At 41.1% G+C, this 24,177-nt stretch overlaps 1 protein-coding gene across 1 annotated transcript in view; it reads right to left on the reverse strand.

Moving 5' to 3' along the window:
• Positions 1-6,528: 6,528 nt before the first annotated feature.
• The window catches only part of LOC143315910 (cadherin-2-like), an 89,626-nt gene continuing 71,977 nt past the window's right edge, over positions 6,529-24,177 (reverse strand). The window contains exons 14-16 of the mRNA XM_076723475.1: positions 22,461-22,600; positions 15,051-15,212; positions 6,529-10,175 (exon numbers count right to left, since the gene is read on the reverse strand). Coding sequence (XP_076579590.1) covers positions 9,969-10,175; positions 15,051-15,212; positions 22,461-22,600 — 509 coding nt within the window. The 3' untranslated portion in view covers positions 6,529-9,968. The remainder of the gene's footprint in view (positions 10,176-15,050; positions 15,213-22,460; positions 22,601-24,177) is intronic.

Consider the following 24,177-nt stretch of genomic DNA (forward strand, 5'->3'; position numbering starts at 1 on the left):
TCAGCTCCCGAGACATCCCTGTCCAACACCGGCTGTCAACCGTGGTTTGCTTGATTCGTCCGGCAGACCGCTGCGCAGATCAGAGTGACGGACGGTGACGCGGAGCCTCTTTGTGTCCGTTCGTAGCAGACATCTACAGGAGCGTCGCTAGTAGGCATGCTTAAGCGGTTTTGAATAAGAGTTGGTCCGTGAGGTTAAGATACTGTCAATTTGTTTAAATTCTCTAAACCGTTCATTCAACAAATTAACTTTATATTCGCGTCCTCAATTTTTCCCTTTAAAACCTACTTCTCACTATCGCCAAACTCATTTTACCATTCTCTTGCCACAAGTTCCTCTGTGCAGTGTTTGTGTTAATCCATATCATCCATATAATCTCGTATCGTATTATCCATGATTCATATTGATTTCATTATTGTGTTTAATAAATAATCCTTTTCATACAAGTCGTTGACAGACAGTGTCCTGTTGAGCGGGGTATAAGCAATCCCTGTACTGAGAATTTACGCCTTAGATTATCAGACTGATCTATTGTTGATTCATTCGTTTTCACTACATCAGCATTACAAGACATGATATATAAAATCCTTCTTAGCTGAGGAAGGTTGGTGCCCCTGATCTTATTAACGAATGCAACATTAATTTAGATGTTTAATAACTAATTCCCCTACATAGGTTAAGAAATTATATCAAGGTAAATGATAATTTGCATTCTTTAACTTATTTGTTAAATGTGATTTATGAGTTTGACATTATTTGAAAGCTGATTTCATGTTGTTTCACCATTTACTATAACCTGTTTCTTTATTTAGAACCATAGCAATCATCATCATCTTCATTATGTTCAAGAAAATAAATCAACATTGAATTAATTAAGAACTCCTGTTTCCTGGTGGTTTGTGTGGCCCCAGTTCAAACCCTTATCCATAACAAGTCCTGTTCAAACACTAATCAATTTTGAGATCTATGCACAACTATCAGTTTTATAATTCAGTTCAATCTTTCCATTTTCTCACCCTTGACTTGATAAACAGTCTGTTGAATCTGCCTCACCTACAATTCTAATTGCTGTCTTCAATATATGTATAATGGATCGATATAAGTTCTTTATGTCCTCAACTAAACCACAGTAAAGTGGGAAGTACAGCATGTTGAGGTGCTCCAGCATTTACTTTGTTCAGAATTACAATATTTGTGTCCTAAGTAAGCTGTGTGAGGTTTCTAAGGGAACTTCAAACACAGCCTCCATGTGGTCTATAATTACACCCATTGGACACCTGATTTTGGGACACCCTTTCAATACTTACTCCACTTGTAGATATTATGACTTCATCATCCTTTTTTTCAATTCCAAAAAACCTACATATCAGAGCCACGGCCATCCTAGTTTTTTCCCCCTGTCCTTTCCTTATGTTTCCCTCTTTCCTGGGTCTCCTGTGCTCCTTTCTGTCTGTGGTGTAGGTGTGGCAAACCCTCTCTCACTCCTTTAGCTCCTGGATCCCTGCTAATGAGGCACACCTTCTGAACCTGCCCACTTGCTGTCCATCAGCTCATCAGCCTGGCAGGATTTCACCTTCGCCTTTACTCCCACTTGTCGCTAGATCATTGTTGCAACCACAGTGGATCACGTCTCATCTGCCTGCCTGTCTGCCTGCTATCCCTGCACCTCTCCAGCCAGCCACGCTCCACTTCACCCACACTCCCCAGCTCTGGATAATTAACGGCTTTACTTCACCTTACCTCTGTGTCTGTGTCCTGCATTTGGGTCTACCCTGCAACCACTCTGTAACAGTACACTTGGAAATGTACACTTAAAATGTATTTACTGGTCAAATATGTGTCACACAGACATATTTATTCAGTCATGGAAAAAAATATTAGACCACCCTTGTTTTCTTCAATTTCTTGTTCATTTTAATGCCTGTTACAACTAAAGGTACATTTGTTTGGACAAATATAATGATAACAACAAAAATAGCTCATGAGAGTTTGATTTAAGAGCTGATATCTAGCCATTTTCCATGGTTTTCTTGATAATAACCAAAATCTCTTAAGTTCTTACATCAATAGCTATGGCATTGTAAGGCCAAAAACAGTGCTTTTAGGCATTCCATGTTTTCTTTTCTGTCTGTTAGTCACATGATACACACAGGAGTTAGTACTTGACTGCATGACCATTGTTTTTGATGACTGCAGCCATGCGTCTGGGCATGCTCTCCACCAGCTTCTGACATTGTTCTGCTGTCACAGCAGCCCATTCCTGTTGCAAAAATTCAAACAAATTTGCTTTGTTTTTGGGCTTGTGGTTCTCCATTTTGAGTTTGATGATGTTCCACAGGTTTTCAATTGGATTTAGATCTGGTGATTGAGCAGGCCAAGGCATGGTTCGAATGTTCTGATTCTCCATCCAGGCTTTAACTGACCTTACCGTGTGGCAAGGGGCATTGTCTTGTTGGAAAATCCAGTCATTCGAGGCAGGAAAGAGTTTATCAGCTGATGGAAAAAGACTGTTTTCAAGAGTAGCCCTGTACGTGACCTGGTTCGTTCGCCCTTCACACAATTGCATTTGCCCTGTTCCACCCTTACTGAAACAACCCCAGATCATCACCAATTCACCCCCATGTTTTACTGTAGGGGCAAGACTGGTTTGTAGGCTTCTCCAGGCTTGCTCCTGACCAGTAAGTTGGCTGGAGTGGGCATCAACTCAAAATTGGATTCATTCTTAGCCCAATCTTCAACAGTCCAATCCTTGTGATCCCTAGCAAAGAGTAACTGGGCCTTCCTCTACCTTTCATTGATGAAGGGCTTCTTCTGTGCCCTGTGTGACTTAAGACCAGCTTCAAGAAGTCGGTTTCAAACTGTCCTTGCTGAACAAGTCACATTTCTTGACAGTGCCCACTCATTTTTAAGGTCCCTGTAGGTCTGACGATGATTCCTGACACAGGAACAGATGAGTGCACGGTCCTCTCGTGGGGTAGAAAGAAGTTTCCTGCCTCGACCGGCTAGCAATTTGGTAGTACCATGTTCAGCTTGCTTTTTCTTGGTGTAATGAACAGCTGTCTTGGAGATCTTCAGTTTTTTTGGCTACCTGTCTCTCACTCAAGCCAATTTCCAGCAGTGCAAGATGGCTGCCTTTGTGGCTTCATATAGTTCTTTTGTTTGAGGTATTATGTGAGAGCTGACAACTTCTGAGTTGTGCTACGACTTGAATGTAAGCAGGAAACCACTCTAGGCCTTTGCATGTGCTGTGCTGCTTATGACATGAAATGGCCTCTTATATACCCTGGGAATACAATTAAGCTTAAGCATGTCAAATAGGACATAAAGTATTATGGAATCAGCTGCATTTTTTGTCGTGTTCATTGTATTCTTCAGGTAATATACCTTTAGTGGTATCAGGCATTAAAATGAACAAGAAATTGAAGAAAACAAGGGTGGTCTAATAATTTTTTTACATGACTGTATATATGTGTAAGAGTAACCTTACTACATGCAGGCCAGCTGTGGTCATCTCTCTCTCTCTCTCTCTCTCTCTCTCTCTCTCTCTCTCTCTCACACACACACACACACACACACACACACACAGATCCAAACGCTGAAACTCAACACGGAGGCAGGGGTATGTGAAAAAAGGCAAAAGTTTAACAAACGGTTCAAAAATGTACGCCAACTGAGTCTAAGAGATCCACACAGTGAAGCGGGTGCGTCTACTGGGAGTGAACAGGCAGGAAAAGAGTCCAGTTCCAGTTCACTCACAACAACAGACTGACAGGGTGTAGGCTGCAGCATGAAGGTAGGCACCTGGGCACAAGAAGACAGCAGTCAGGAAGGATCGATAGAAGGCCGATGCTTATGTACTGTGGCAGCAAGTGAGTCTTAATTGCCTGATAGAGAGCAGGTGTGCTCAGGAGAGGAGGAGGCCAGACCTGACCTGCCAGCCACGCCCTGCAGTGAAACATGCCCACACAACAGACAGAGAGGGGAGAGACAGACAGCAGACAGAGGGAGAGGGAAACACAAAGATATAACAGGAAAAGGAGGGAGAAACTGCAGATCTCCACATTCTCACTCTAAACACAACCAGTCGAGGCAGATGGCCGTCCACCCACAGCCAGTTCTGTTTGAGGTTTTCCACGCTGCTATTGCCAAGTACTTGCTCATGGGGAAATTGTTGGGTCTCTCTACGTTAAATAGTATGGTCTAGACCTGCTCTAGAGGAGATGACTGTTGTCATATAAATAAAATTGAATTGAAATGAAATGAATTGGACATAGACACATGCATAAGTATCTGCACACAGCTGAATTTGTCAAGGCTGTTTCTGAGTCTGTTGTATTTGTTTGTTGTTTTGTTTTAACTTGAATTTAAAAGCCGAACCAAAGACAGTGGCAGCAAATTGCCTCAGTTAGATGCCCTAAAACATTATGTCTGTTCAAATTGTATAATAATGTTTATCTGCATCGTCCGTGTTAAATGAACTAACAAACAAACAAAGTAATTTAATACATAATTTGAATGCCACAAATCATATTCTATTCACCTCCACTGTACTGGGAGTGCAGCAGAAATGCACTCCATGTTTTATAGTTGTTGTTTTCTTTTTTTATGCATCTGGAAAGGCTCGATGCACTGGCAGACACACAAAGTGTGCGATGTGTGATGATGGCAAATACAGTGAGAAAGCAGTGTAGAAGACAGAATGTGTTTGTCTAATTGTGTGTGATCTCAGGAGAGGAACTGGGTTTTTCCTGTTTTCTCTACCTTCATCACTGTTGTTGTGCCTGTATGGATGGCTTGCTGCTGGGAAAAGATACTGCTGACGTGCCCTTGGGCCTTGAAACTACAGACGCTCTGTGTGTTTCATGTCGGATTGGGGATAAAAGGCCAGAGGAGGACAAACAGGATTTAAAGCTGCCACAAAGAAGCAAGATACTTCTGAGGACTAGAGTGGAAGAACAATGCTGGGATTTGTGTCAGTCTGTAGTTTGTTCCTGTGTTATCACAAGACCTGCTATTACTCCATTCCTAATCTGCTCTCAGAGTGTTAAATATATGTGATTCAGTGCTCATGCTGTCACCAACAAACACTGATACTATTGAAATGAAACCAGTTTACCCAGCAAACATGCAATGTCAGGATGAGACAGACCTTGTGATTTATGTTTATTTAGGAATGTGGACTACTGAGGAGCAAGCTTTTCTGATTGTATCCTGGCTTCCTCATGTCTCCATCATGGTTCAAGAGTCCACAGGTTGTGTTTGCATAATATGTTCTTCAGCAGACTGACTTTTTGGTGTTTAGTGGATGCAGTCGCATCATGGCCAGAGCGTGAAGTAGATTTGTCCGGTGGACATCAGGGTATATGGGCACTTTAATTGGACTGCGGGACAAAATTTACATGAACACAGCATGATAATCCTCAAGGACTAATGCAGTAAAAGTTTTGAGCTGGAGGTCGGAATGGAGAACAGGTGTACGAGAGTTCAACCAGTACCGGAACTTGAAATGCATCATTCAGATCCAAACATTCCTGGGTCACTTCACCACCAAAATGATATCATACAGTGTATGAGTGTACTGTCCTCTATATGATGATCACATGTATTGATCCCGGAGTGGAAATCAATGTTAAATATACAACAGCTTTTTAGCACAGATAAGAAGTGAGTCTGCACTTTTAGAGATGACAGTTGAAGGGGCACTCCACTGATTTTACACTACATCAATTAACTCTTTATGAATGTTGCTCATTTGCAACTGTGACAACACTCATGTGCACTTTTCAAAGCTTCATCAGTATTTTATGTTAACAATGGATCAAATGGGGGCGCCCCTATAGCTCAGTCGGTAGGGTGTGTGCCCCATGTATTGAGGCTGTCTGCAGTGGCCGCAGGTTTGACCTCCATCTGTGGCTCATTTGCTGCGTGTCGTCCCGCCCAAAAAAATAGTGAACACAATAAGTGCATAAGCAATTTGGATTAACTTTGAGCAGATTATTTCCTATGAATATTGCATCAGAGGTGAGTTTTCCTGATATTTTTAGGCACCTTTTATATAATTATGTCAGTATTATGTTGTTGTTTTTTTTTGAAGCACATTTTCTTAGCATCTTTATTAGTCATTATAAAGCACTTATTTATGCCTTATTCTGGGGGTTAGGGTTATTGAGGGTTAGGTTATTAAGATGTCATTCATGTACAACAACTTACTATCAATAAGCAGTAATTACGAGGTTATTGAGGGAAAAACTCTGAGTTAATGTCCTAGTAGTTGTAGAATATGGTCACATGGAATAAGGCATTAATAAGTGCTTTACAGTTACTCTGCTATAATATATATGCTACTAATATGCATGCTAATGAGCAACTAATGCATGGTGATTATGTCCACCTTAATATAAAGTGTTACCAGGTTTTCTTACACCCCTTTAAATCAATTGCTTCAAAATGTCCTACTTCCACTGAGTGTTTGAGTGTGTGCAATTGGTGTTGAAGGCAAAAGATTTGAAAAATACTTTTTTCCCATAATGAAAAGATAAAAACATGCAAAAACGTTTTAATTTGTAATCCAAATTACACATATACAAGGATTCAGGATATTAGCATGTCATTTTCAGAGACCACAGCCAAAAGAACAACAAGAGAAAAAAATACAATCTGTACATATTTCAGTTTACAGTGAGTAGCCAGTTTGAGAGTACCAGAGAACACTAAGGCAAATCATCAGCAGACAGAAACATTGCCTTTTTTGTATTTAATCCACCACAGCAGAGTATCAAGAAGTACTTTTGCTACAAAACAAGGACTGATGTTTGCCTTTATTAGCAATCAGCTGCATAAGTTACATTGTGATAAAAGCAAAACAAAAAACAGAAGGTATCTATCTAAAGTTTAGCATTACTGTACATGTCTTCTCACTAGCTTTGGAACACCACACTGGCAAAAATATGCATCTCTTTTGTACAGCTCTGGGTTTGACCAACGTCTGCCTCCCACCAATAGAAGCTCTCAACAACACTGTGAAAGGCCGTGACTCAACAAGAAAAAAGTGCTATTCATCCAGTCTAACCACCCGGCTCTGAATATGATGCAGGGGATTTTTAACTCAAAACACTTGACCCCTTGAGGAGCACAAAGCTGCTCTAAAGCTTCACGGCAATTTGCCCAATTGATTTTAAAGGTACAGGAAACTCAAAAGCGTGAATCAGTCAATCTGCCAAGAATTCCCATTGTCCAACACTGTCTGCAGCATGTTAACTGTCAAAATCATTCTGACCATCTCAAACGCCTGCCAGCAGAGTGAGAGTGTCATTGCTAAACAGAATGAAGAATTAACTGCACATGAAAATGGGAGGGATTTCCATTAATGGAAGGATATCATCCAGACTAAAGGGGGAAGTTTCCCAAGTTTGATTAAGTGTTTCTTACCTTCAAAGAGTCTTCCAAAAACAGATGTTGTTCTTGTTCAATGAATTCTCTCTCCCAAATGCAAACTGGAAAACAGAGCTTGTATTGTCGACATTTTTTGGTATACATGATGCATTAGCTTGTCTGTTACTCAGGAATATTGACTATCAGAAGTGAACACACGCCTCCCATGTGTTTTTGTTTTGTTGGGTTGACCATGGATCATAGATCTATAAAACAGATGTTATTCTGTGTATTCTATCCTGTAGCTTTAGTATTTGTTGTGTGCAAGTGGACCTTTTCATCATATTTGTCCTCCAGGGACCATGGACATCTATGGAAAATGTCATGAAAATCTGGCCAGAATTTGTCAAAATAATGTATCCTTGACAAAACTGTTGTTGAATTTTTCTGCTACCATGGCAAAATATCTCAAGACGACTCAAAATAAAAAAGCAACACAGAAAATCTGCAATATCACGGTTCCACTGCTATAAGCAAAATTAGTGAAGTTACATCGTCATTCCTGAAATTCATGTGTGTCACCAGTCACTGTTAGAAATATGTATTTGCAGAAGCAGAGATAGCAGTTTGATTAATGGCTTTTCTGTCTCTTTTTCACATTCTGGTATTTGACCTTTGCACCATTCTGCTGCAGATCCAGACACTGCAGAGCAAAGGTGTTGGATTGGTCATTTTAAGCTGCAGACCTGAATATTAGTCATCCCTCAGTCACTTTATATTCTGTTCACTACCTGTTCATCAAACATACAATACACATTCATCTGTATATATAAACTCCTTGCAGAATGTGCCTCCTGAACCTACACACACACACACACACACACACACACACACACACACACACACACACACACACAATCACTCTTGCTCTCTCTGTCATATTCATTACAAAATTCATTCTCTGAATTTCCTTCATGATGGGAATTTTAATTTATTTGTTACTTCATAGATCTTACTGTTGCTCCGCAACCAAAAGCGCTTCAAATGTTTTCAGATTGAGCTTTCTTTGCTCGTGGCCTTGATTCTTTGTTGTTTATGCTTTCTGTTTTCTTTCACCTGCACAAACACATAAATGGAAACGATATTTTAGCATTGTTTTTCACCACTTTGCTTCTGTATTTCTGTCATCCTGCAAATAAGCTAAACTACATCTGATTTAAAAAACCCACATGTGAAGGTGCAGCAAGGACATAACCATACTATTTAAACTGCACTACAAATAACATTTTCTGCTTGTAAAAACCTACTGGATTCAGAAAAGAAGTTTTTTAATTTCATTGTAGCACTAAATGTCCTCGACTCTCTGACAGTGCTGAAAGCCAGGAGAGGCAGACATTCTTTTATAGCAATTCAATCAAAGCTTTGACGTGATGTGATGTTGAATGATCAGAGTCTGGAGAGGAAAATCAGTGAGCGAGAGCAGAAAGGAAATTAAAACTTCTGATCTCAGCCAGCTTTGTTAACATGGGCAGTCAGTCACATTAACACCAGAGCAATGTAGTGAAATGAGCTCGTCTTTTATGCACACAGATATGCACCTCAAAAAGCCATGGAGACATGTACCAAATATATGTGCCATGTCACAGAGAAGGGTGTTGTAATGACAACAGTTGTGAATCAGCTTCCGGCCGGAGGAGAATGTCCCTTCAGAGATTCAGTATTCAGTGTGTATGTTACTTATTAAGACAAAACTTGGTCACAGCAAACCTAAATATGTATAATTGATTCTGCTAACTGACTGAGATCTACACATTGTGCTATATGTGAGTGAAGCGGCCATTTTCTGACTGAATCAATAATAAAAAAAAAAAAAAAACAACAACTTTAATACCCAGAACTGTACAGTAAAGACATGTTTTTGCTGGTAGGATCATCCAAGGTGTCTCATAGTAGGCTCTGCCCTTTAGAGTGTCCATCCAGTGTGTCTCTGTGGAAATGACTCACACGCACTCTCACACACACAAATACAGGTAATGACGTGGAACCCAAACACACACACACACACACACACACACACACTCATCATCATGGCGAAGTGCTCCTCCAGTTGCTGCTGCAAAACACTGGGAGCTTTAAAGCAACATACAGAATCGAGACTCAACACAATCAAAAGAATGTACAAAAAGGCACATTTGACCCCAGTGCTCCTGTACTGTGAGATTCAAGTGTAAATGAGCGTCTGTAGCATGGCTGTCATAGCTCTTAACCATCACAGAGACAACGTCTCTTCTGAGTGCATTGTTCTGGCTGCTCACATTTGTTAGCACAGGGGCTAACGCTCACATGATAATGTCCATTAGCCTGAATGCTAGCCGGTGCCAGGCCTTGCTAGGCCAGGAGTCAGAATGGTCCCTAGTGTCATCAACCGTCGTCAAGGGGCAGCAAGTCTCTTTACAAGCTGTCCTGTGGTAATACAGAAGTGCCAATCCATACCCCATGTTTACTCCATGTTCTCTTTCATCAATCCCACCCACCACCTGAGCCTTGGAGCAAGGGTGGGGTGGGGAGGTGGTTGCTGTTGGTGGGGGTTTAGGGTGCTAATCATCACCTCCACCGTACAGGTCAGCCAGCTTGCGGAAGCGTGGCCCCCAGTCGCCGAGGTAGTCGTAGTCCTGGTCTCCGCAGCTTGAGGAGGAGTGCAGGGAGCTGAGGGAGCCAGCGGTGGAGCCACTGCCCTCATAGTCAAACACCAGCAGGGAGTCGTAGGGGGGCGCGGTGGGGTCGTTATCTGCTGCCTTCAGGCCCTGGAAAGACAAATGGAGGAGAGAGGAAGCTGAGCAAAGGGAATCGCAATGTAAAATAATAGTAGCAGAGAATGCATCCTTGTCTAGCACCGCTGAGAAAGAAAAAGACCACTTCTACAATAACAGAGTGTGGAGGACAGGTACCAAATACTGAATATGGGTTTGTAGTCTTCTATGAACATTATAGATTAAATAAACATGAAGGAGATAGGAAAGTAAGCAAAGAGAGAATTAGAAAATATGCATATGGAAAAGATCCTGTATCAAATTCACACATTATCCCTGACTGATTAATAGATGCCCAGAACCACAGTCAACGGTTGGTTACTGTTGGCGGCTGCACATCAGCAGTGTATCAGATGGGGATTCAGTTGCTTGATGTCACCTTATCAGTGGCTGCTGAGGCAGGGGAGTAATATTGCTGATAAAACCTTCACACACAAGGCCTGTGTTTGATGAGGGATAAACAACATGAATATTCATATCAGGCTCGTGGCACAGGTTAATCCTTGGAGTTCCATATACATCACTTCTAAATCAGAGAACGCTGTTTGAAATATCTGCTAGGCAGAGCTGTCAACTTTCAGTTCATTAAAAATGAACAGTGCTGTGTTTGCACCAGAGATTTTCCACATGGCAGTGCAATAACCCACACTCCAGAGTATCACTGAGACTGAGAAAAGCAGAATTTATGGTTGAGAGAGCTACAAGACTCTGAGGATATCTAGTGCAGGATTATAGTAATCCTATAATATTTCTATAGTAACTGTACAGTAAACCTAAAAGGGTATTACAGAAACCTGTGTACATGCTTTCATACCAAAGCAGAGAAGTGTTAGACTCAAAACCACGTCTGATGACCCTTGTTGACCTATGTACACCATCTGAAAGTTCACTTTCCCAAAGAACTTGGAGTCAAAATGTCAACCTTCCAATCATAAGCCAGTGTCTCTAACTTCTGCCGTACCCTCTCACTTCAGCCACTACATGAGAGTAGGACATGGAGGAGATCAGAGCGAGGGAGAGCATGAGGGATGGAGTGTTAAGTACAAAGGCTTCGTTTATTTATGTGTGTGTGTGTGTGTGTGTGTGTGTAGAGGGGTTGTGATGGACAGTAGGCAGTGCTGGGGGAGAAGGAGGGAAGGAAGGATTAAGGAGGAGCACAGAAGAGAGGAGGATTTGGGTCAGGCTGGACAGATGCTGCCTCCATCTCCAAGAGGAGATTCAGCAGATTACCCAGCGCCGCCTGAACTTAAACCAACCACACACACACACACACACACACACACACACACACACACACACACACACACACACACGTATTTTGAAGAAATATACACAGTTTTTTCAATTCATTCAAAGCACATTTGTAAATTGAAAGTACCATCTAAAATTAACATTTAAATACATTTGCCCAAACTAACAGTCAGAAAATGGATGGTTTTTGCCTCTCACTGCTATTCAGAATGGTTGAAATGAAAGCAGTAAATCTGATAAGCTGTGGAAATGTTTTGTGGGCCACATCTGTCATCTGACTCAAGACACTCCTGTCACTCTGAAACTCAATGGGAGGAGAGAATTAGCACAGAGAGAGAGAGAGAGGGAGTGGCAGGGCGAGAAGCATCAGCTTGTCATGTCTGCCAGATTAAGCTGTCTAGATCAGCTTGCCTTGTCTGACAGCTCCCGCTCATTATTCATAGCTCCGCTTGGCAGATGTCTTTATGCAGCCGACGAAAAGACACACACACTTGTGCACACAAACAATATGGAAGCAGCTAGCGCACAAAGAGCAACATGCATCAGCAATAATGACTCTTCACACCCAAGATGCCCAGCTGGCCATGCACTCAAGATGTAATGACAGTTATCAGCCCTGTTAAAAGAAGAGTTCAGTCTCTTCAGGAGGCCTATCTAATTAACTCTGAGACTCATGTTAATCCATTTGAGAGAGTGTAACACTTTTAGGAAGGCTTAAAGGTAGAGCACACACACACTGACAGCACAGATGAAAACCAATGACAGAAACTCATATAAAGCATGATGATATTCTCACTGGGGCTAAATCCATATATAGGGCACTACGGGATTGATGGTAGGTGGAAGGTGTGAAGAGGACTTCCGTCACCTTTCCAGTGTAACCATGAATTCCTTTGAGAAAAAGCTGTCTGCTGTTCTAAGAATATTTACTGCATCAAAACGACAAAGACAAACAAGAGAAATCTTGAGAGGAGATCAGGCTGATGAAGCTGAGATGAAGGCTTTGATGGCTGGCTTTTCACCTCACCTGTGGACGTGTTCAAATGTGGTAGGACCACTCGTCTTACGAATTAGTTCACTTGAAGCATAGTAAGGCCGGAATGCACATTGTGATAAATCCTTGGAAAAACTTTTTTCCATCTTTTTGCTGAAGCTGCAAGAATCATTGTTTAGACATTAACAATGAATCAAATAGCTATGTGAAAGGTGAAAGGTCTTCATTGTAACAAACCGCATTATCACCAACTCTGCAGTTCCCCTCAGCCTTACAGAGCCTTTTAGCATCTTTCAGGTCATTGTTTTTTCTTCACCTGTTATTTATTCAGGGGAGTTTCACTGAGAGCACATTCACACCTGGAAGCTGCTCAGTACAAGCACAGTCTGATCTGCCAGCCAAGGAGCAGCTCCACTGGAGCAGCTGGGGTTGAGGGCCTTACTAAAGTGCAATGGTGATGAAAGGTGCTTTTCACTGTCCCCACCCAGACCTATCTCACTGGTCTGTGGGACTGAATCAACGTCCTTTCGGCCACAGTCTCACCTCTCCAACCTTTAGGGCACAACTGCCCAACATGATTTTGGTTCAGTCTCTCATCAAACTGGTTTCCAGCAGCAGCAGGCAGCTGTTTTCAGTGAAAATGCTCTGATAAATCCTCTGCACCTGTATCTGTCCAGCACCAAACAGCAGACAGATAAAGTTCGCAAATATGATGGATATCAATTGATTCTCATCTGTTGGTACACGCTTTGTGTCATTTCCTGTTAGTATAAAATGAAACACTGTAATTTCCTCTGCTGTGGGTTGTTTGCACATGATGTCATGTGACTCTCTTGTCGTGGTGCAAACTGCAGATGGAGGGCCAGAAGTGATTTTCTGCATAGGAAGCACTAAAACATACACTCAATGCCTACGTTTTGCGTTGTTTATGGTTGCTCAGACCGATCAAACCGAGGAACCACAAGGAGCTTTTGTTGAGTATCAAAAGTTGTTGTTTATATGGGTGAAAAATGCAAGAAATTTACAGAAAAACGCTGGAAAAAATGGCTTGTTGACTGTCTGCAGTCAGGAGAAGCCGCGTCAGCTAATGGTGAAAATGGTATAACATTATTGTTTTAAATTGATGAACAGTTTCACATAAGACAGGTGAACGTAAACAACGCAGTCTGTCTTGTTTCACAACGATTCACATCTTATTGGTGTTTCAGCAGACCTTTGTGGTAAACCTACCAAACAAGTGCAATGGAAACGTCAACATTCAGCATCATGGCTCTGAACGTTTGTTGCTCGGTTAATCCACAAGACAATAAAATCTACACACCCTTGACAAAACCAAACGACAGTCATCCCGGAGCACTTTGGTACCTAGGTCGTGGACCCGGCCGCTAATAAGAAAGTTGCATGCCTCGATACTTTTGTAAGCTTTCATTTGTTGTCTAGCGGAGAGCGATATCTGAATGACAAGGTATTTGGTTATATCCACTGCCTCAGTAGCAGGCAGGCATATTGTCCATTGCAGTTTTCATTTCCGACTCTCTGTCTGACTTTAACATCACGTGACTGCAAACAACTTGTTTTATGTATACATATAAGAACAGGACACAGTATACTCTTTATAGCATGGTAAATTTAATAGAATACAGAACACAGTGGTTCCCCAAACCCCAAACTGTCCTTTCAAGAAGCTGAGGATGGCCTGCAGCCAGTCTGTGGGATTAACTAAACTCAGTGGATTTACCTCCAATTAGGTATCCAGGCTGTGGCCACGTCTGAGGCCAGATAATCCTGACCATTAGCAAAGACAATTAAGAATTATAGACACTGTACTCTGTGTTTCTCTGTCTCTCACTCTCTCTTGCTACACTATGTTCCTTTAAAAACCCAGTTTTGTCTGCATCCTCCTGCTAACACACACCATCACATATCAATGATACACAACTGATACTTGTGTTTTGTATTGTTTATACACCAGAGAAACAGACTGTACAACTCAACCTATAACCAAATGCTTTTAAATACGCATCGTTCGTTTTACAGTTTCTGCCTGTACTTCCCTGTTTGAAAACAGGCATAGCTTTCTGTTTTAATTAGCAGTAATGAAAGTCTTTAAACGTTACACTGGGCTAGTCCCCATACTGGCAGCTGTGAATAGCAACTGTTTGAAAAAAGAAGTTCGAACTTCAATATCCTTAAATCCTGTAAGGTGATGAGGTGAACTGCACACACCCCAGCCAGTCTTTGATGCTTTACACTAAAGGATAGAAAAGGGATGAGAGAAGCAAAAATCTAACATTGGCAAATCCAGCTATTTCTGGACACAGTGTTTGCTTACTGCTGTCGAACAGACAGTTTGTATTTCACTCAAGTTGTGATTCATCACTTCCTGTGTGCTGAGAAGTGCATGTGACAGACACCAGAATTCAATCTGGGCAAACAGACTGAATGTCAGTTAGTGAGGATGGGACACTCTCCTCTGCTGTGCTCACGTGCTGGTTTAGACAGACAAGAACACTGACATAACACAAAGACGTTACCATAGAGATTTAAACTGGTATAAGACACCACAGGATGTGTGGATTCCAGGTGTATATATCCAAAACAATCAACCCTGAGTGTTGTCGTACCTCATGGATGAAGTCTCCTATGTCACCTGGGTGGGGGGCAGCAGAACGGAGAGGGTACTGGTGGTCATGATGGAGGGGCCTCTCATCCAAACGTCGGATCCCCACCTTGACACACTCTGACTCCAGGGCATCAGGCTGCTGCAGCTGACTCAGATCGTAGTCCTAAACACACACACACAAAACCACACATACACATGTTGGCATTATAGTAACTCAAGTCAAATGTATTTATACAGCCCAGTATCACAAATCACAAATCTGCCTCAAGAGGCTTTACGATCTGTAGAGCACGCCCTCTATCCCTAGACCCTCAATTAACTGTAAGGACATTCCACTGACTACACACCCACAACATTGTCCTTAAACCCCATCACCACTGGGATACCCAGACCCTGGAGGAAATAGTCAGGAGGCTTGCATGTATTAAACTTTTCATCCTTCCTGTTGGTGTTGTTTGCTCGTTTGGTTTCCAGTTCAGCCAAATTGAAAAGGACCAACAATCATGACTGTGGAAAAATAAATTATTTCGGGTTAATATCTGTTCGGTGAAGCACACTAACAAGATTAAGAGTCTGCAGCCACATCAGCAGCTCTGTGAGGCTGCACTAAAGCACTTCTGTGCAATGTGCTAAATGTCAATGTCAGCACACCAACACGCTCACAATAACAATGTGAGCAAGCTGATGTTAGAACATACTGACCATCTGTGAGCTCTCGTAAAAAAATAAACAAATTCAAATGATGACCTGATAAGGGTGCTAGATGAAAAGTCTCAGACAAAAGTCAAGTGGGTTCATTGCCTCAGTGCCAAGAAAGTCTGAACCAACTGGCATGTGTCTATTAGGTGTTGAGATATAACTGAACAATATAATCATATATGACTATATTGTGACTAAATATGATTTTTCCTGATTTCACATGGAATTTAGAAAATAATTTGCCTATATTGTGTAACAAAACCTCTATCACCATCCATCTGCTGGAAAAGTAAAAGCAATAAGGTAGAAATGTAGAACTTTTCAGATAAATTTCTCTGAAGCTGGTGAAGGTTTTTTCATCTACTCTCTTTTTCATCTACTCTATTGTGACAATGTTGAAGTGAAAGTATGGATTACCTTCCACATACCCCTATCACTGTGGAGACTTTTCTATGTGGATGTGTCCCAGTGAAGCTGCAGCAAAGACTGATCTATTTCTGTCTAAACTGGTGTGGTGTTTTGCTGGTGCAGGGACTGTCCACGTCATATCTATCACATAAATACTTGCAAGAGAAGTTGACCTATTCCTGCAACAGCACGATATGGTGAAATCATGGCTGTATATGGTTTAAAACACATAATTATGTGACGCAAGACGGGAGTAAGAATACACTCTTCTGAATTGTAAAATTCATTACAAGATTTGACCAGTAAGGCATGATGTAAAGGCAGTAATAGGCTGGCAGGACTGACTTAATTGTTGCCTTTAGAATTCGACCTCAATAACAGTTCAAGAAAAACAACCTGCAATACACTTTTACTGTACTACAGTGTGATTACAAACTAAAGATGGTTGTTTTGTGGATTACAGTGATCTCACATAAAATTGAATGATTATGCATGGAGATGGTGACCTCCATATGGTCCTAAAACATAGGTTCAACTTCAATCACCTCTCCTGAAAGAGTCATTATCTGTCCTTGGCAGAATATTTGGGCTGCTGTAAATTTACACTTCAAGCTAACTGAGAAAAAATAGTTCTTGAATTGGATTTCAATTCCAAACCCTAACAAACCTACCCATAAACGTACGATGGTACATTCTTCTTAATGCCAGGTTGGAAGAACATACATTCACACACTTCTAATAAACTGACCTATCACTACCTTCAGGTTCTAGCTGCATGAAATAGTTGATGTAGTGAGAATTTCAATGATTCAAACGAGCAGCACAGTGATCCTCTGATCCAGCGTCTGCCATTTCTCTTCCATCATCTGTCCTAAGGGAGGCGTGAACCCGACTATCTAATTAGCATCCACTTAGAGAGACTAAAGAGAGACTGTGTTTCTCTTTCACCTTCTCTTACAAAACATCTGCACAGTCAGCGGGCAGACGGGAATGTGTGTCACAGCCTCTGATCTGTTTATGTTGAACAGTATTGTCTGAGTCACTGCAGCAACCATCCAGAAACCATTTCGAGCTCTCTTGTCTCCGGGGAAATCGACTAAAGCAGCCTTTTCAGGACAATAACAGCATGCTGTGGACTGACCTTGGGCTTTTTTCACTATAATGGCCGACCGGCAGAATACTTTTCACTGAAGAGCAGCTGAGAGCCCTCAAATAACCTGGCAGGGAGAAAGGAAATGCTCTGTGCTTCTTCTTGTATTTCTATACTTACAAGGACCAGATATTCAGATCTCAGCAAGGACATTTTCACTTTTTAAGGACTTTGTTTAAAGAACTATAGCAGTACTTTGCCACTTATTTCCAGCAAATGATGTATATTTTATATTATTGACCATTTTTCAAAACAGGTTAAGTTTAGGATATTATAGTTTCAGGAAGAAGGAAAATCATTGTTCATGATCACACAATTGCACATGCAGAAAAATTTATAAATATAAGAACAGTAATAGCTGAGTTTTATATTTTATGGCAATGAATAGACAATGATGATAGGAAATTCCATTCAGAAACTGATAGAACTACGATATATAATGTTTTCATTGTTGTACTTAAACATGCAAAACACTGCTATAGCTTAATGTAAAAAGTTAGAGCTTATTCTTGGGAGTTTAAGCACACACATGTAAAGTCTTGGCTTTCAAAACTCTAATTTTGATCAGCTGTAGAATAAACTTACTCCACAACTACAGCACAATTGGTGGGTGTTTGGATAATGGAAAACAAGGCTGGAGTTAGTGAGGGGCTCCAAAAAAGAAGCTTACGACTCGATTTTGTTTGTCGTTTTGTTGGGCATGTTTAGCATTGAGCATATAGTTCATGTACTCAGCTCCAATTGAGCAGCTGTTTTTTGACACTGCCTCAATACTAACTTAAGATGAAGCTGTTCACTTTGGCATACAGATTAGCTCATATCTTTGCAGTAGGCTATATTTTCTGTGTAATATATGGTCTTGAAACTGCACATATTATAGAAAAATGACACAAAAGCAGGTAAAATTGAGCTCATCTCTGTGGCGTCATCAGGTATCAAATCAAGCACTGCTGACTGCCTCTCCCACATGTCACACAACGTCTGCATTAAGTTTAAACTTTGTCTCCTTCATATAATGCCACTGGGCATCTTTGAGTCTTTGAGTCTCTGCAGCTGGTGACATTATGTCTATTGAGTCTCAATTCACAATGACTGCCTTCCTGTCTCAAGCATACTTGAGTCCTTATGTGCAAATAGGGGGTTAATCTGGTCTACCAGAGCTTGGAAAATGCAATGACTTAAGACTTTGGAAGACTTTTGTACACCTAAATTTGGAAAAAACGAATATTTGGGGAAAAAAAAAAATGGAATCCCTTTATTACTGATTTTTGGTAAGTTAGAAGTCTAATTTGGTAGTTTTCAGGAGAGCAAATGTGTAGTTTGCCTAGTTTGCATATAAGTAAGTGTGAGCTGAGCACTACATGCCCACTGAAGGCTTAAGTCCCTACAGAAAAAACATATGGGAACTGGATTTTTTACATTTCGAGCTACAGTGACTTTGGTAGTTAGACTGTGTCAAAACCCTGACAGTGTCCAAAATGTAGGACCCAATTCTCATAATGTCACTGCCGCAACAACCCACCTCTGCAAACCAAGTAACTGGATGCTATATCATAATACAGGACATTGGTGAACACTGATATGTAAGTCACTATAGATACACTACATGCATACACATAAATAACAACATAGCATGAAAATCTGCTTTGCTAAGAGCAACTTTTGAATGAAGTTTAGAGAAAAACAGTGCAAAGTTTGCTGCACAGTACATGAGCAGCGCATACAGATGATGTGAGCTGATGACATGTCTCTGCTTGCCTGTATTCTTTCATTCAATATGACACAGAGTGTGACCAAAATATTATCACACTTAACTCACACAGTGTGACATGATGTGACATGATCCTGCAAGATTCCAGGTATCACATAATGTATCAGGGCCTTTAGGTAGAATGACCTTTGAACAACAACCAAAGCACAACCTCTACCTGCTCCTGAGCTTTGAAATGCAGCATTCACTGGTGACAGTTCTCCACAAGTATTTTACTTTGTGTTACTCTCCACTAATCAGAAACCTCTGATGGTATTTACCAGCCATATTCTCCAGGACAGACATTTAGTCAGAATTTAATGTCACTGCATAATGTAACCTTTAATCAGCCTTTAAGGTTAAAGAAGTGTTAGTCAAAGGTGGGGATTAGAAGTGATGGAACAAATGCTATGAATGAAGGACTAATAATGTATGTGTACTCTGTGTGTGTGTGTGTGTGCGTGTGTGTGTGTGTGTGCATATGTGTGTCTGTATATGTGTATTACCCCTCTGTGTATTACTGTTGGAGACATAAATCTACACAGTCACCTTCCTTATGGGCACAAAACTCAAGTCTGCATAATGTAAACCATTGAATTTTAGGATGAAGACTTGGGTTAGGGTTAGAGTAAGGGTTAGGGTTAGGCAAGTAGTGGTTATGGTTATGGACAGGGTAAGTCTCAGGGATGATGAAAACCTGTGTGTGTGTGTGTGTGTGTGTGTGTGTGTGTGTGTGTGTGTGTGTGTGTGTGTGTGTGCGTGCATGTATTTCTCATCTTTCGCATGCTTAAAGTAAGAGTGTGTTCCTGGTAACGGAGTCTGTTTTTATCCAAAGCTTAAATCCAGCCAGGCTGTCTGCAGTAAAAAACTTCACAACATAAATATCTACTCAAACACATTCCAAAACCTGTGCAATGTGCTAGTGTAGCAGCAATAACAGTAGAAGCAAACCTTGATTTTTTTTCAAAAACTTTGTGTTCACTGTTAATACAGCAGTTGAGAGATGACATGGATGTCAGGTCCTTCTATGTATTGACTCATAGAGAGGAAACTAACACAACCAAAGTCAAACAGCATAACCACTAAGTTAAGCTTTCATTTTATGTGTAACACTTCATTGAAAGTGGTGTGCAAGACATTTTTTAACATCTGACTTTTGTCAATATTCGGGAAAATAATTGCTTTTTGAAAATAACAGAATTTAAGTGGGCAAGCTCATCAAAACCTAACACTCGTGTTACAATTATTAATGTCTTCTTCTAATCCAACATTTGTTTTTGTTTTAGGAGAAACTACAAAAACATTTTGAGCTTTTGGGGTCATTTTTAGTTCCAACTGCTTTGTAAGTTCCAGGTTCAGTAAGACTCTTAGGCCCTAACATAATAATCTCTGTATCAGTGGAACATGCTCGGTAGCCAACAACAGAAGCTAAAGTCTGGCACCATCATGGAGGCACAGTGAAGAGCTGGCTGTCTAAACATAAAAACAGCCAGAGAGGAAAAAGCAAGGTACATGAAAGAGTGTGTTGGTGTGCTGAAATGACCTGCATGACGATAACACAGATATTCCACTCCATATGGTCATGTTAATGTAAACACTCTGCTGAGAGAGTTCTCAGAGAGAGAGTCCAAATCCTTCTAACACCACACTGTACCACAAAGCTCCATCTTCCCTCATTTATTCACCTCCCTCACTACAACAGTGTGTATGACTGTCATGAGTGTCACGTTGGGGGATAATACTCTCCCATAAATTGTGATATTCCGATATAAGATTAGATATGTACGAGATTAAAGGCCATACAGAAAGGTAGACTCAATCAGACTTGAAAATGTCAGATTGAGTGTGATTATTGTTATATGTGTCACCTGAGTCACACATAAAATATAACAAGAGGTTTCAAGCCATGCTAGTGGCTCTGTGAGGACGGAATGAACAGCGGAGCTGCAACATGCCCCCAATGACACGACTAACATGCTAATGCTAAGCTGCTGTAGTGTTTACAGTGAAAACTATGACTTTCTGGGAGTGATACATAAAAAGTCAGGGGATCAACCAATTAAGACAATAACAGGCGCAAAAAGTAGTCTGAACCAGACTACAGCAGTGAGTCTTGCAAACTCTGCAGGCAGCAGGAAAAATAACCACAGGCTAACTAGCTCTGAGTCTACTGTCTGACTCTGATACATGAGCGAAGCTGGTGAGCCCTGAAGACCCCAAGTGGTCTCTTTGTTATTCTTCAGCATACGGGCTGTCGCTCAGTGTGTAAAGGAAGTGCCGAGCGCAGCGAGTCTGTAGGAGCAGAAGTTGAGTCAAGTATTTGGGTTTGTGGAGTGAACAGTTTCAGCAGTGAAGCTCATACAGTGATGGTAAGGCCTGAGGGTAAAACATGCTGTCAGTCATCGCCTACAATGTTTAAAGCAAGCTAAATTTTGTCACTCTAAGTGAGTCTGTAATACTGCTAAGGTTGTAGTGTTTCCATTTGGACCACTTGCAGTCAATGTGAAAATGTAATAAAAGCCAGGTGGGCTGGTGAAGGTGTAAGCCTTTGTCAGTACAATGCTGAGGCTATATCCTGGAAGCAGCATGCGCCAGTACAGATCTGGCACCTACTCATAAGAATAATTGGTACAAAAGATTTGTTTTTCATTTTGTTTGAGCATGAATCAGTTAGGAAACAGCAAAATAGTGTGGTGCTTTATGCAGATGAATCCCTCACCTGTGCCTGTACAATACAATCATATGTGTATATTTGTACATACAGTATACTGTGCAACTCCCTTCCTTCTATAGCCTCTCTAATGAGCTTCTGCTGCATTAAGTCCTCAGTCGAGTTGGCTGGGTAAGTTAGGGTTAAACATTTTTCCCAGCAGAAGTGCAGAGCAGCCTATGTACTTGGCACCAGGATACGAGTTGTGGGGAGGGACACAGGAAATTGTTCTCCAACAGAAAGCAATTAATCCTGTTTCGAGGTCCTCTTTTGTAGTACACTTAATCTTAGCTGGAGGACAGATGATTGAAAACTGTAGAGAAGCAGTGTGTGTCTGTGTGGCAACATTTTGTGTCTTTTATGGTTCATTTCTAAGACTATGTGTGTGTGCGACTGTCTGTTGGTGTGGGTGTGTGAAAGAAATTAGTGTTGCATGAATTGTTAAAATGATGTGTATACCATATATTTAAGTACAGCTTGAGGCGATTTTTGTCACAATTAATAGTGGCAGTCAGGTAAACCTAGAGCCAAAACCACCAATCACAGGTAGTGTAACACTAACCTGTTGTCAGTTCAGCAAATCAGAAATAACATACCAACACAGTTACAATGGAGATGGAAACCTGAGCTAGATTGATGCGGATGGCTTCTTGGTTAAAAATTGCCAATTTTTTGTGTGTGCATGCATGTGTACCTGGTCCTCTTCTCCACCTCCCTCCTCATCATATTTCAGAATGTTGTCTCGGACGTCATCCTCTGGGTCAATGAGGAGTTGCTTGGCCTGGCGCTCCTTATCCCTCCTCTTCATCCACATCACAAACAGCAGCACCAGCACTGCAAACAATAAGGATGCTACTTAATATGAAGGACAAGTCAGGTTCATGAGCGGGTTCCAGAGGAGTCTGTGAATGAGCAAACCAATATTCTACAGCTCCACTAGCAGCTCCCCAAAAGTCCAGAACATTCAGTACACCTCACCATAGTTAAAAAGAGCACTGGACTGACAGTGTTTCTGTTCTCAGAGCCTTGTAACTGCAGTAGGAAATAAAAGTGTGGCCTCAGGATAGCACTACAGAACATCCCATAAAATTGTCTGATTCAAAACAGTTCTTCTTACTGGGAGCCTGAATGTACTTATCTTGGATATCTTATATATCTTAAATATCCCAGTATTCAGTCTGTGCAAGTTTGCTGTAAAAGTGCCACAAAGCACAGAATCAACATACTAATGTCAATCCTCTGGAGACCATGATCATGATAATCTAGCTATCATTAATCTTGCACACAAAGCTGAAAATTTGGCCCATCAGTGGTACTGGAGGCCAAAATATATTGTGATCTGACAATTAGATTTTGAGACAATGCAGACATTTTGGCAAACTATCAAAAAGACAGTATGGCAGTATGTACACCTTAATGATTGCAGACAGTGCCTGGTGAGTCCAAGATTAATAAAATGGATTGAAAGATGATTAAAGTGAAAAGGAAGGACTGTGTGATTAAAAAAAAAACATCTCTCTCATCTCTGCATTCCTAAACTTCTCAACTTCTGGAAACACAGCTACCTCAAAGCCTCTGTTATATCCTCAACCTACCTTTTAGACAGTCCTAGTTCAATACCAAACAACAACTGAAATCCCCCCACATGGGACTACGTATTTTAAGGAATGGCAGAAACACAAAACTCTTATTTTGAGACAGCTGGTGAGTTTTACAACAAGATGTGAATCTTTTTTCTTTTGATCATATTAATCTGGGTGGATATATAAGACAGAGGAGCTCAGGGTGTGCATGTGCATGTCTTTGTAAGCTTGCACTGCTGTACCTGAAGGGGCCAAAATACATTAGGACACTGAGTGAAATTCTAAGTGAGGACAATTTAAACCCTAGAGGGGCGATTTGAAAAATGGCCTGTCACCATTAGTAACATTCCTCTGTGAAACCAACAGGGAAGGCTGGCTGCTTGCAGCCTCACAGCCTCTCAACAAGACAACAGACAACACATCTAGTCTATTTAAAATAACAAGACTGCTGCTTGTACCTGACTCCAGAATTGGCCTCATTCCATAATGTGGTCAATGTGCCAAATACTGAGCTTTAAATTAACTCTTTGTCTTTAGGTGACCAGGCCCAAGGGCCAGCAGCCTATTACTTCTGCTGTCTCTTTTCTTTTTCCTCTCTCTCCTCTTCACACATTGCTTTTTCACAAACTAAAATGGCTAAAATTTTGCACAGCTCTTAATAGTGGTGCCATAGCAACTGTCAAGATTTAAACTGAAAATTCACAAAAGATCACTCATTAAGGAATTAATTTTGCCTTCAACCGCAAATAATATAAGGAGAAGAGTAATAAATTTTCTTCCCATGGAACACAGGCACAAAGGTCTTCATGGTCGGATTAAAGTAGTCAG

Source organism: Chaetodon auriga, chromosome 3 (assembly GCF_051107435.1).
Source record: "Chaetodon auriga isolate fChaAug3 chromosome 3, fChaAug3.hap1, whole genome shotgun sequence".
NCBI lineage: Eukaryota > Metazoa > Chordata > Actinopteri > Chaetodontiformes > Chaetodontidae > Chaetodon > Chaetodon auriga.